The 13,996-nt window shown below is 40.6% G+C and overlaps 1 protein-coding gene across 1 annotated transcript in view; it reads right to left on the bottom strand.

The window, feature by feature from the left end:
• The window catches only part of LOC101122210 (uncharacterized), a 42,684-nt gene that overhangs the window by 21,158 nt on the left and 7,530 nt on the right, over positions 1-13,996 (bottom strand). The window contains 3 exon segments of the mRNA XM_042231383.2: positions 9,681-9,776; positions 10,085-10,211; positions 11,612-11,700. Of these exon segments, the coding sequence (XP_042087317.1) occupies positions 9,681-9,776; positions 10,085-10,211; positions 11,612-11,620 (232 nt within the window). The 5' untranslated portion in view covers positions 11,621-11,700.

Raw genomic sequence — 13,996 nt, 5'->3', positions numbered from 1 at the left:
GAAAGAGGAGAGTGAAAAAGTTGGCTTAAAGCTCAACATTCAGAAAATGAAGATCATGGCATCTGGTCCCATCACTTCATAGGAAATAGATGGGGAAACAGTGGAAACAGTGTCAGACTTTATTTTGGGGGGGGCTCCAAAATCACTGCAGATGGTGACTGCAGCCATGAAATTAAAAGACTTTTACTCCTTGGAAGAGAAGTTATGACCAACCTAGATAGCATATTGAAAAGCAGAGACATTACTTTGCCGACTAAGGTCCATCTAGTCAAGGCTATAGTTTTTCCAGTAGTCATGTATGGATGTGAGAGTTGGACTGTGAAGAACGCTGAGCACCGAAGAATTGATGCTTTTGAACTGTGGTGTTGGAGAAGACTCTTGAGAGTCCCTTGGACTGCAAGGAGATCCAAACAGTCCATTCTGAAGGAGATCAACCCTGGGATTTCTTTGCAAGGACTGATGCTAAAGCTGAAACTCCAGTACTTTGGCCACCTCATGCAAAGAGCTGACTCATTGGAAAAGACTTTGATGTTGGTAGGGATTGGGGGCAGAAGGAGAAGGGGGCGACAGAGGATGAGATGGCTGGATGGCATCACTGACTCGATGGACATGAATCTGAGTGAACTCTGGGAGTTGGTGATGGACAGGGAGGCCTGGTGTGCTGTGATTCATGGGGTCGCAAAGAGTCGGACACGACTGAGTGACTGAACTGAACTGAACTGAGGCATAGAAGATGACTAGTTGTATATACATCTATATGAGCTTATATGTATATGTAAGAAAGAAAGTATATCATCATACTATATGTATTATACAAAGTGGCTAATTTTTTTTTTTACCTCCATTAAAGGTCTCCTAAGAGGAATAAAAGCATACAGGGAAAGATTCTTGGGCTCTCTGGTATAATAAAGTATAAATTTGATTTTTGTCCCTAGTTCCTAACAAAGAGCTTCAAAACCCTTTGAATTTACTGAGTGATAGCAGTGTTTTCACTGTGCTAATGAGGTGACTCATGGTGGGTCCCCAGATTTAGGATGGGGACTGTTCACTAGAAAGACCCAACATATGATGAGAGGGCTGGGATTTTCAGCTACTTGACCCCCTGGGAAAGAGAGGGAGGCCAGAGATTGAGTGGCTGATGCCCTAATCAATTATGCCAATTAATTATGCTTAAATATAATTATGTAATTGAGCTCCAGTAAAAACTCAACACCAAAGTTCAGTGGAGTTTTGTGGTTGGTGCTTCACCAGGAGGCTGACACACTTTGACTTCACAGGGAGAGGGTGTGGAACCTCTGCATCCAAAGCCTACCAACTCATCTGATATTCTTTATAGTAAAACTCCAGTTGTAAGTATAGTGCTTCCCTGAGTCTTCTGAATTGTTTTAGCAAATTATTGAGCCTGCAAGGGGGCATGGAAATACCTGAATTTATAGTCAGTTGGTCAGAAGTGTGGGTAGGACTCACAGCCGGGGTCAGGAGTGAGAGCACAGCCTTGTGTAAGGCTGACTGTTAACCTGTGGGCTTTATGCTGACTCTGGGATGTTGGGAGTCAGAAGTAAACTGCAGTTCACCCAGCTGGGGATAAAGAAGAATAGGGTCCATAATAAAGGACATATTGGATGTGAGGACATATTGAAAGTGATCAGAGAGTTAGCCACGTGGGGGACTAGCCTGAGATAAGTCTAAAGTGAATGCGTGCTCAGTCACTCAGATGTGTTCAACTCTTTTTGATCCTATGGACTGCAACCCACCAAGCTCCTCTGTCTGTGGGATTTCCCAGGCAAGAATGCTGGAGTGGGTTACCATTCCCTCATCCAGGGGATCTTCATGACCCAGAGATCTAACCTGTGTCTCCTGCATCACTGGCATTGGCAGGTGGATTCTTTACCACTGTGGACCGGGGAAGCCCAAAGTCTAAGGTAGTGAACTAATTGGATGTGTGTAGCAGTTAGGGAAGACTCAGAATATGTTATGTGCTGGAGATTCAGTGAAAATACTGTTTGCCTTCGAAGTTTGTGATGCTGATCCTGGGACAAGAGAGAAATTTGCTCATGTACTAATACCACCACAGTGACTGGGAAGGGAGGCCACTGACGTTTAAGGCATACAGAGAGAAAAAAGACACAGTGCGACAGCATAAGAAACAATACACAAAATGAAAAGACAACCTACAGAATGGGAGAAAATATTTGCAAGTGATGCAACTGAAAAGGGCTTAATTTCCAAAATATACAGATAGTTCATACACCTCAATATCAAGCAAACAAACAAACAAAAAACCAATCAAACAATGGGCAGAAGATCTAAATAGATATTCCTCCAAAGAAGACATCAGATGGCCAATAGATATATGAAAGGGTGCTTAGCCTAATCACCAGGGAAATGCAAATCAAAACCACAGTAAGATACCACCTCACACCTGTCCGAATGGCCATCATCCAAAATTTACAAAGAATAAATGCTAGAAAGGGTGTAGAAAAAAGAAAACCCTTATACACTATTGGTGGGAACATAAATTGGTACTGTCACTATGGAGAATAGTATGGTGGTTCCTTAAAGAACTGAAAATAGAGTTATTAATACCATATGATCCAACAATATCACTCCTAAGCATATATTCAGAAAAGATGAAAACTATAATTCAAAAAGATGTATACATCCCAATGTTCACAGCAGTACTATTTACAATAGCCAAGACATGGAAGCAACCTAAACGGCCATAAACAGATGAATGGATAAAGGTGATATACACATATACACACCCACACACAATGTAATATTCCTCAACCATAGAAAGAATGAAATGATGCCATCTGCAACAACATGGATAGACTAGAGATTATCATACTAAGTAAATCACACAGAGAAAGACAAGTACTATATGATATCACTTGTATGTGGAATCTAAAAAAAGAAAATTATACAAAGGAACTTTTTTACAAAACAGAAACTTATAGATCTAGAAAACAAACCTATGGTTACCAAAGGGGAAAAAGTCAGAGAGATAAATTCGGATTTTGGGAATAGCAGATACACACTATTATATATAAAATAAACAAGTTCCCACCATATAGCACAAGGAACTATATTTAATATCTAACAATAAACCATAATGAAAAGGAATCTGATAAAAAATATGTGTATATATACATATATATGTATAACTGAATCACTTTGCTCTACACCAGAAACTAACACAACATTGTAAATCATCTATCAGTTCAGTTCAGTTGCTCAGTCGTGTCTGACTCTTTGTGACCCCATGAATCGCAGCACACCAGGCCTCCCCATCCATCACCAACTCCTGGAGTTTACCCAAACTCATGTCCATCGAATCGGTGATGCTATCCAGCCATCTCATCCTCTGTCGTCCCCTTCTTCTCCTGCCCCCAATCCCTCCCAGCATCAGAGTCTTTTCCAATGAGTCAGCTCTTCACATGAGGTGGCCAAACTACTGGAGTTTCAGCTTTAGCATCAGTCCTTCCAAAGAACACCCAGGACTGATCTCTTTTAGGATGGACTGGTGGGATCTCCTTGCAGTCCAAGGGACTCTCAAGAGTCTTCTCCAACACCACAGTTCAAAAGCATCAATTCTTCGGTGCTCAGCTTTCTTCACAGTCCAACTCTCACATCCATACATGACTACTGGAAAAACCATAGCCTTGACTAGACGGACCTTTGTTGGCAAAGTAATGTCTCTGCTTTTCAATATGCTATCTAGGTTGGTCATAACTTTTCTTCCAAGGAGTAAGCGTCTTTTAATTTCATGGCTGCAGTCACCATCTGCAGTGATTTTGGAGCCCCCCAAAATAAAGTCTGACACTGTTTCCACTGTTTCCCCATCTATTTCCTATGAAGTGACGGGACCAGATGCCATGATCTTCATTTTCTGAATGTTGAGCTTTAAGCCAACTTTTTCACTCTCCTCTTTCACTTTCATCAAGAGGCTTTTAGTTCCTCTTCACTTTCTGCCATAAGGGTGGTGTCATCTGCATATCTGAGGTCATTGATATTTTTCCCAGGAATCTTGATTCCAGCTTGTGTTTCTTCCAGTCCAGCGTTTCTCATGATGTACTCTGCATATAAGTTAAATAAGCAGGGTGACAATATACAGCCTTGATGTACTCCTTTTCCTATTTGGAACCAGTCTGTTGTTCCAAGTCCAGTTCTAACTGTTGCTTCCTGACCTGCATATAGGTATCTCAAGAGGCAAGTCAGGTGGTCTGGTATTTCCATCTCTTTCAGAATTTTCCACAGCTTATTGTGATCCACACAGTCAAAGGGTTTGGCATAGTCAATAAAGCAGAAATAGATGTTTTTCTGGAATTCTCTTGCTTTTTTGATGATCCAGTGGATGTACTTCAATTAAAAAAATATTCTCAGGAGTTTCACATGAGGATTGTAAATAATAATAAGACACAGTGCAAGATACTGCCATGGAAGGATGACATGAGTCATAAGCAGACTAATGACAGCTGAGTCCCAAACTGACAGTTACTCACAACAGGTTCCAGTGCAATTATTTAACCTTTTTAGTACCCATTTCTTCATCTGTAAAAGGGAGCTAGTCCTTAATTTGTGATTACTAGGAAGATGAGGAAAAGTAGAGTAAATGTTGTTGAGTAAAGTGTTCAGTATATGACAGCTAATTGATATTTTAGGCAAATTAAACAGTTTGAAGACATCAAAATGGAGCCTATTAGAATATCTCAAGCCAGAAACAGGGAATTCATTTCAGTATATTCTTCTCCTCCTACCTTCATAGGATCTTTCAGCACTTTCATCCAGTTAACCTCCTCAGGAATTTTTAATCTCCACTGCCAATGCCCTCTTTCAAACCAGAATCATCTCTAACTCAGACCACTCAAGTAGACTCCTAACCGAGATCCCCACCAAGTTTTCATACTCTCTAACCTATTCAAGGGCCAAAATGACATTTGGCCCAGCCTTCCACTGCTCAAAATCCATCAAAGACTGAATAATGTAGTTCCTACTTGTCTTTCCAATCTCAAGTCACGCTCTGCTTTTGCTTGCTCCTGTGGGTGACAACACTGACTTCTTTCAGTTCTTCAAACACACCAACCCTTCCCCTCTTAGAAGGGCCTGCACAGGGGTTCTTCCCTTTGCCTCGAGTTTTCTTCTCTATGAAAGTATCTAAGACTGGACGTCCCTGGTTGCCTAGTGGTTAAGAATCTGCCTGCCAATGCAGGGAACATGGGTTCCATCCCTGGTCTGGAAATATCCCAAAAGCCAAGGAGCAACTAAGCCTGTGTACCACAACTACTGAAGCTGGTGCGCCCTAAAACTCATGCTCTATAACAAGAGAAACCACCACAAAGAGAAACCTGCTCACCACAGTTAGAGAGTAGCCTCCACTCACCACAACTAAAGAAAGCAGCAATGAAGACCCAGCACAGCCATAAATAAATAAGTAAAATTAAGTAGTAAGTCCTAGCAGTGAGCCTGTAATTCTGAAATAGTGATGACTACAAATGACATTTCAGTATGTCTACAATAACAGTAAAATGATACGAAAATATCTGTAGTTTCTATTCATGTCAAAGTCACTAATACTATCATGGTTTGCTGCATACATCATAATAGGAAGACATGCTAAATTTCAATTACAGATTACTAGATATAAAGATGCTTTTTTTTTTCATCCAAGTTCATGAGTTTCCTCAATTCTATCCAAAGGAATCCAAAATTAGCAAACTTTGAGTTAGAGGGATCCTTTAAAAACATGAAGTCACTCCCCTGTTCAAATCACCTCACTCAGAATGGAATGGCTTTACATCCCAGAGGAGCCTGGCAGGCAGTCCAGAGGATCGCAGAGTCAGACATGACTGAGCGACTGAGTACAAAGTAGAATTCAAAGCCCATACCAAGGCCTGTAAGACCTCAAGTTATCTGCAGATACGCCCTTCCTCCCACTAGCACCGAGCACACACACACACACGCATCCTGCTACTTTGCTGATATCCTTTCACATAATTCCCTCTTGGCTCATTCTGTTCCAATCACAAAGACAGGAGCCAAAAAGCTCCTAACTCAGGAACTTCGTTTTTCCTGATCTTTTTGCCTGAATCTCTTCTACCAGACAACTACATTATTTGTTCCCTCACTTCCTTCCTCATCAGAAGGACCTTTTAGGACTTCCCTGGTGGTCCAGCGGCTAAGACTCTATGCTCCCAGTGCAGGGGGCCCAGTCAGGGAACTAGATCCCACATGCTGCAACTAAGAGTTTCCACACCACAACCAGAAGATGCCACAGCAAAGATTAAGATCCCATGTACTGCAACTAAGATCCAGCACAGCCAAATAAATACATGAAAGTAAGAAAGAGACTTATTAAAGAAAAATAATAATAATTCTAAAAAGGCCTTCTCTACCTTCCTTCATAGCATTTATCATCATCTGACACACACACACACACACACACACACACACACACACACATATATATATATATGATATATACTTTTTCTCTCTCATCCCCTAGAATATAAGCTCCAGGAGAGCAGAATTTTGTTCAATATTATGATCGCAGCACCTGAACCAAAGTTTAGTATATAGTACTGTTCCCTAAGTTTTCTTTTCTTTCTCCTACTTTATACCAAATCTCTTCTTCTTTGCCCTGTTCATTCCCAGGTTAGGCAAAGACCTTTTTGTTTTTCCCAACATCATCTCTTTAGACAGTGACTGCAATCACTTGTGAGGCTCCAACTGCTATTTCAGTATAGATTAAATCCATTTCTGAATATTCAGCCCCTGACTTTCTGCTAAGCTCCCCACCATCTGATTCTTTTACCAGGCACTACTTTATGAAAGTTATTTATGATATATTTTAACACTACTTTTTAAAATTTTTAATGTTTTTTTTTGAAGTAGAGTTGATTTACAATGTTGTGACGATCTCTGCTATACAGCCAAGTGACTCAATTATACACATACATTGTTTCTTTTCCATTAGATTTCCCATAGATTTTTTTTCCCACTATGGTTTATCACAGGATAAGGACTATATTCCCTGTGCTATTCAGTTGGACCTTGTTGTTTATCTATCCTATATGTAATATTAACGGTTTACAGCTGGTAATCCCAAACTCCCAGTCCTTCCTTCCCCCACCTTCCTACCTCTTAGCAACCATGAGTCTGTTTTCTATGTCTTATGAGTCCGATTCTGTTTTGTAGAGAGGTTCATTTGTTTAGCCCTACTTTTTGACTCCAAGTTTTTAACAGTTGACACAATTAGAAAAATATATCAACACTCTCCGACGTAAATCACAGCAGGATCCTCTATGATCCACCTCCCAGAATACTGGAAATAAAAGCAAAACTAAACAAATGGGATCTAATTAAAATTAAAAGCTTCTGCACAACAAAGGAAACTATAAGCAAGATGAAAAGACAGACTTTGGAATGGGAGAAAATAATAGCAAATGAAGCAACTGACAAACAACTAATCTCAAAAATATACAAGCAACTTATGCAGCTCAATTCCAGAAACATAAATGACCCAATCAAAAAATGGGCCAAAGAACTAAATAGACATTTCTCCAAAGAAGACATACGGATGGCTAACAAACACATGAAAAGATGCTCAACATCACTCATTATCAGAGAAACGCAAATCAAGACCACAATGAGGTACCATTTCACACAAGTCAGAATGGCTGCGATCCAAAAGTCTGCAAGCAATAAATGCTGAGAGGGTGTGGAGAAAAGGGAACCCTTCTACACTGTTGGTGGGAATGCAAACTAGTACAGCCACTATGGAGAACAGTATGGAGATACCTTAAAAAACTGGAACTAGAACTGCCTTATGACCCAGCAATCCCACTGCTGGGCATACACACCGAGGAAACCAGAATTGAAAGAGACACGTGTACCCCAATATTCATCACAGCACTGTTTATAATAGCCAGGACATGGAAGCAACCTAGATGTCCATCAGCAGACGAATGGATAAGAAAGCTGTGGTACATATACACAATGGAGTATTACTCAGCCATTAAAAAGAATACATTTGAATCCGTTCTAATGAGGTGGATGAAACTGGAGCCGATTATACAGAGTGAAGTAAGCCAGAAAGAAAATACCAATACAGTATACTAACGCACATATATGGAATTTAGAAAGATGGTAATGATAACCCTGTATGCGAGACAGCAAAAGAGACACAGATGTAAAGAACAGACTTTTGGACTCTGTGGGAGAGGGCGAGGGTGGGATGATTTGGGAGAATGGCATTGAAACATGTATACTATCATGTAAGAAACAAATCACTAGTCTAGGTTCGATACAGGATACAGGATGCTTGGGGCTGGTGCACTGGGATGACCCAGAGAGATGGTATGGGGAGGGAGATGGGAGGGGGGTTCAGGGTTGGGAACTCATGTACACCTGTGGTGGATTCATGTCAATGTATGGCAAAACCAATACAGTATTGTAAAGTAAAAATAATAATAATAATAAAATAAAAATGATAAATAACCTTGTAAATTAAAAAATGATTATGTCTCACTTTTTAAAAATAATTCTTTGTTGTTTAAAGGAAATTATAAATTGCATTTATTGTGTTTATAACCTATGTAAATATATGTAACAACTACAGAATAAAGGAAAAGGAGGGTTGATGGTAAAAAAAAAAAAAGAAAAAGAAAAATACATCATATGGCAGACTCCTTTGCACAAATTAGGAAATAAAAAATATTGGATAAAAGAAAAATGCACAACAAACAAAAAAAATCAGTCATTGGCGGGCAGCTATAATGAAGACTAGGACTTGGAGCTGGGGCAGGTACGTGCAGACATGCACACACACACACACACAGGTATACTATTTTGGGAGTGGTAACAGAAAACATTTAGTTGAGTCTAAGAGGAAGAAAACCTAGCAAGGAACTGAATCTAAAATATAGGTAGGAGGACTTCCCTGATGGTCCAGCAGTTAAGAATCCACCTGCCAAAATAAGGGACATGGGTTCAATCATGGGTCCGGGAAGATCCTACATGTCGAGGGACAACTAAGCCTGTGCCGTGCTCCATAACCATCGAGCCTGTGCTCCAGAGCCCAGGAATTGCAACTACTGAGTCCACGAGCTGCAACTACTGAAGCCCAAGCACCTAGAGTCCATGCTCCCAACAAGAGAACCCATGCAATGGGAATCCTGTGCACTACAATGAAGAGAAAGCCTGCATGCAGCAATGAGGACCCAGCACAGCCAAAATAATAACTAAATTAATTAAAATTTAAAAATACAGGTAGGGACTTCCTTGGAGGTCCCATGGTTAAGAAAACATGCTTCCATGGCAGGGGGCATGGGATCGAACCCTGGTCAGGGATTAAGATTCCTCATGCCATGTGGCATGGCCCAAAAATGGGAAACAAAAAAAGTACAGGTAAAAGAGTTTTCTTTGCAGGGGATATGAAGGGTACTTTCTACTTGAAATTAAGAAAGGTATTGGAGAAAGAGTAGCAGAAAGAGCAGTAAGTGAGGAAAGGAATGGAACAGGTCATTTGTAAACTCATGCTCAAAGGAGTTAGTTTTTCCCACAGGCCTACTGTTTTGATGGGAGCTTCCAAGGTCACATCTCAAGGGTGCTGTTTCTTCATGAATCAACTGAGTTATTACCTACAGTGCCCTGCCTTGGTCCAGTCATTTCTCACTTACCTGAGCACAGGCCTCTTGTCAGCTCTCTGCCAATCATCCATGGCTCTTTCCCTTGTTCCAATAAGGAAATAACTTGAGGCTTGGGAATGTAGAGTCCTGCTCACAAGAAAAGATATGGAACATGGTTAAGCTGTGGGTAAATCAGACCCAAATGTAATACCAGTCCCTTGATGATCAAGGAAGAGATGCTACTGTGGGAACAGTCAAACAAAGAAGAGGCTCAGCCATAGCCAACTAGGAGCTGCCCATTTCCCACTTTTACTTTCCATTTCAGTTCAAACCATTTATTTGAGAACAGGGAGCAGAAATTCAGCTGGTAACTTGAAAAGTAGCTGAGAAATTCACTGCAGAAGAAAAAGACATTCCAGGGGAGAACTCAAAATTACCAGTATAGATGTCCTTACCCATTGACACCAGATTACTATAATTTTCCAACATCACGTCTCTGTACAAGTCCCTCTGAGCAGCGTTCAGGAATTCCCACTCCTCTTGAGAGAAGTCTATAGACACATCACTGAACACCACTGATCCCTGAAACAATAAACACGTGTATTATTTGTGCAACAAAAAGAAACATTTCACAGACTACTGTGCTTATATCTGGGGGTAAAGCAAAGAGCTATTACACTGGTATCACTGAGAAGCAGTATCTTTGGACCCTAGAAGTAGATGCAAGAGTTATCAGTTTATTTTGTATTAAAAAAAAAAAAAATTCCTGACTCAGTCTATAGAAAAGGCCCAAAAACAATAATTAACCCAGTAGCAAAGAACATCCCTAGTGGCTAGCTTGTCATCTCTAAGCACTGTATTCAAATACAAGGAACAAAAGTTGGCAAAGAGACAATTTCAGGACTGAGTCAAATGCAGCGGATGAATTTGAAAACTCTCAGAAAGGAAGAGAGCTATCAAAAACTACTGGCATCATGTTAAAAGGGTTCACGAGCCAACTTGAAAAGCCTCCCACTGGCCAAAGACAGCATAATTTGAGGCTCAAATGTAATGGAATGATTAGATCAAAAATGTTTAAATCCATCAGCTCCTAACAATATTGAATAAGAAATTACTAGTTATCTTTGAAGGATTCTAAGACACCAACTCATTATTTTAAAAACTGGTAAAGGACTTCCCTGCTAGTCTAGTGGTTAAAAATCCACCTGCCAATGCAAGGGACCTGGGTTTGATCCCTGGTCCAAGAAGATTCCACATGCCTTGGAGCAACTGAGCCCAAGCACATAACTATTCAGTCCATGCTCTAGAGTCCGAACTCTGCAACAAAAGAAGCACCTGCTCTTCACAACTAGAGAAAGGCTGTGAGCAGCAACGAAGACCCAGGCACAGCCAATAAATAAATAAATAATAAAATGAAAACTGGTAAATAAGGGGGAAAGAATCAAACATTCTTTCCCATACAAATGGTCCTTTAGTGTAACCAAAGAGTTGATGAGATATTTTACTTTAAACACAGGATGCTACCTAATCTATGGAAAATGAATGACAGAATTTAAATATCATTTTGCAACCTCTAATGAATTAATGAATCTAGACAATAATCCTCACTGGTAGCTAACATTACAAAAGGAAAAAGAACCAGAAATAATACAGCTCCTAATGGAATCACACATCACCACCTAGGAAATATTCCTGACCAAAAAATCCCAACTGAATCTGATCAAGACCTACATACTAATTCTCAGGAAACACTTACATGATACCCCAGAGAAAAAATCAGCAAAATCCAAATAGCAGACAAATGAATCTTTTTTTTTTTCTTTTCTAACAACAACAACAAAAATTGCAAAGAAAGGAAAGAGATGGAAAGGCTACCTACAAAGTAAGGAATTGGGCTCAAATACCCTTAAAATTTTGTTTGTTTGTTTTTCTTAGAAAGAACGGAATGTCAGAAAGGTAAGAAAGAGCCTCAGCTAACTTACCTGGGCCATGGCTTTCAGTATTACAGGAGATGATCAATCCTCCTTGGGGCTGTTCTCCTGAAAAGGGATAGTGTTCTGAGAAGGCAGGCCTGGAAAATCAAAGAAATATCTAGAGACAGCTCTGGCCTTACAGCTTTTGGACTTTCCAGGCAAAATTACTTCCATTTCCCTTGGTCTCAGGATATAACTCTAGTTAGTGAGTGGGAGTCTGGAATAAATCCCCCTCATTCTTCAACTCCAGAAATCCCAGGCTTTTGCTGCAGCAAGATGGATCCCAGCTAGTTGATCCAAAGGAATGAAGAGTCATAATTCCTCTCCTTCATATTGTTACCACTTTGTTCTGTTACAGAAGTAATTAGCATATTCTTTTAGGCAACGAAGAGTCCAAGGACAAGTCCAAAGGCTCTTTTTTCCGGGGGTCTGGTTTTCCATTGGTATGCCATTTCTATAGACACCAGGCACAAAGTTCAGAGTCCATTGGGAGGGTGACCATGCGTGTAGCCTAATGTTCGCAGCCTGGCCTAAGATGGAGTCCAGCTCTGTCTGTTTCCCGGTTCCTGCCTCAGCCAAGTGATCCAGGCAAGACCTTGCCCCATCTCAGTGCTGCTGTCGCTCTGAAACCCAAGACAGAGCTGCTACAACCTGCTCTGAGTGGACCCCTCCTCTGTAATCCTCAGGTCCCTAAGCCAGCTTTACCTAAATGGTGCCTGTGGCCAGGCTGTGGCCAGAAACACAGTTTATTCTAATTAGTACTAACTGTGAAGTGAAAGTGTTAGTTGCTCAGTTGCTCCAACTCTTTGTGACCTCATGGACTGTAGCCCACCAGGTTCCTCCGTCCATGAGATTTTTTTCCTGCAAGAATACTGTAAGGGGTTACCATTTCCTTCTCTAGGGGATTTTCCCAACCCAGGGATCGAACTTGGGTCTCCTGCATTGCAGGCGGATTCTTTACCATCTCAATTGCTGCTGCTGCTGCTGCTGCTGCTGCTAAAGTCACTTCAGTCGTGTCCGACTCTGTGCGACCCCAGAGACTGCAGCCCACCAGGCTCCCCCATCCCTGGGATTCTCCAGGCAAGAACACTGGAGTGGGTTGCCATTTCCTTCTCCAATGCATGAAAGAGAAAAGTGAAAGTGAAGTCGCTCAGTCGTGTTCGACTCTTCGAGACCCCATGGAGTGGGTTGCCATTTCCTTCTCTGTCTCAATCACTAGGGAAGCCCAATTAGTGCTAAAGACTTCCTTAAGCAATCCTCATTTTCCAAGCCTGAGAAGGTTAACTTCCCCCAACACACAACTACACTCATATTCACATTGAGGCACTCCTTTCCTTATGCACTAGCTCCGTTTTTTTCTAAAAAACAACCACCAGGGACTTCCCTAGCGGTCCAGGGCCTAAGACTTGGTGCTCCCAGTGCAGGAGCATTTGATCCCACATGCTGCAACTAAAGATCAAAGATTCCAAGTGCTGCAACTAAGACCCAGTGCAGCCAAATAAATATTTAAAAAAAAAAAAAAACAAACAAAAAAGCCCCTCTGCTTATGTGGTTTAGCCACACAAAAGTTAAAATGTCAACTCTTCTAGTTCTGGGGTAAGAGCTTTCTTACCCACACATATTTATATTAAAATTTTTTTTCTTTTTTCTACAATTGTAATGCTTTCACTACATTTAAGCCTTTAATCAACTATTATTTTTATTTTGGTATTATTTGGTAAAAGACAATGGCATGAAACTATCAATTACAATTTTACTTTAGTAAAAGATATGAGTTAAGAATCCTACTTCATTTTCCCCCAGAGAGGGCGACCCAAATGTACCAAAATCACATATGAATAATATAGTATTCCATGGGACTTAACATGGACCATTATTTTATCGCTCCTAAGAAAGGAGGAACTATTTAAGACATAACCTTAATGACCTTATTTCATATATGTTGAAATGGGGGGGGGGTGGAAATGAGCCCTAGAACAGATGACTATGGAATATGTTTTCCATACTGATTTAAATGTTACCCTTGGAACTTCCCTGGTGGTCCAGTGGCTAACTTTGAGCTCCCAATGCAAGGGGCCAGGGTTTGATCTCTGATCAGGGAACTGGATCCCACTTGCCACAACTAAAAGATTCTGCACATTGCAATGAAGATCAGAGATCCCAAGTGCAACAGCTAAGACCCTGCACAGCCAAATAAATAAATATTAAAAAATAAATGCTACCCTTATCATAGATGATACATTTGGATTTGTGATTCTACTTTGATTCAGTGATCTGTTTATTATTTTGCCAGTATCACATTCTCTATTTATTATAATTTACAAATATATTTTAATGTCTAATTAAAAGACTGCTCCACTACACACCTATGAGAATGGCCAAAAGCCAGGACAC

This window comes from Ovis aries, chromosome 14 (genome assembly GCF_016772045.2).
Source record: "Ovis aries strain OAR_USU_Benz2616 breed Rambouillet chromosome 14, ARS-UI_Ramb_v3.0, whole genome shotgun sequence".
Taxonomy (NCBI): Eukaryota; Metazoa; Chordata; class Mammalia; order Artiodactyla; family Bovidae; genus Ovis; species Ovis aries.
This window is presented reverse-complemented; position numbering and strand designations above follow the sequence as displayed.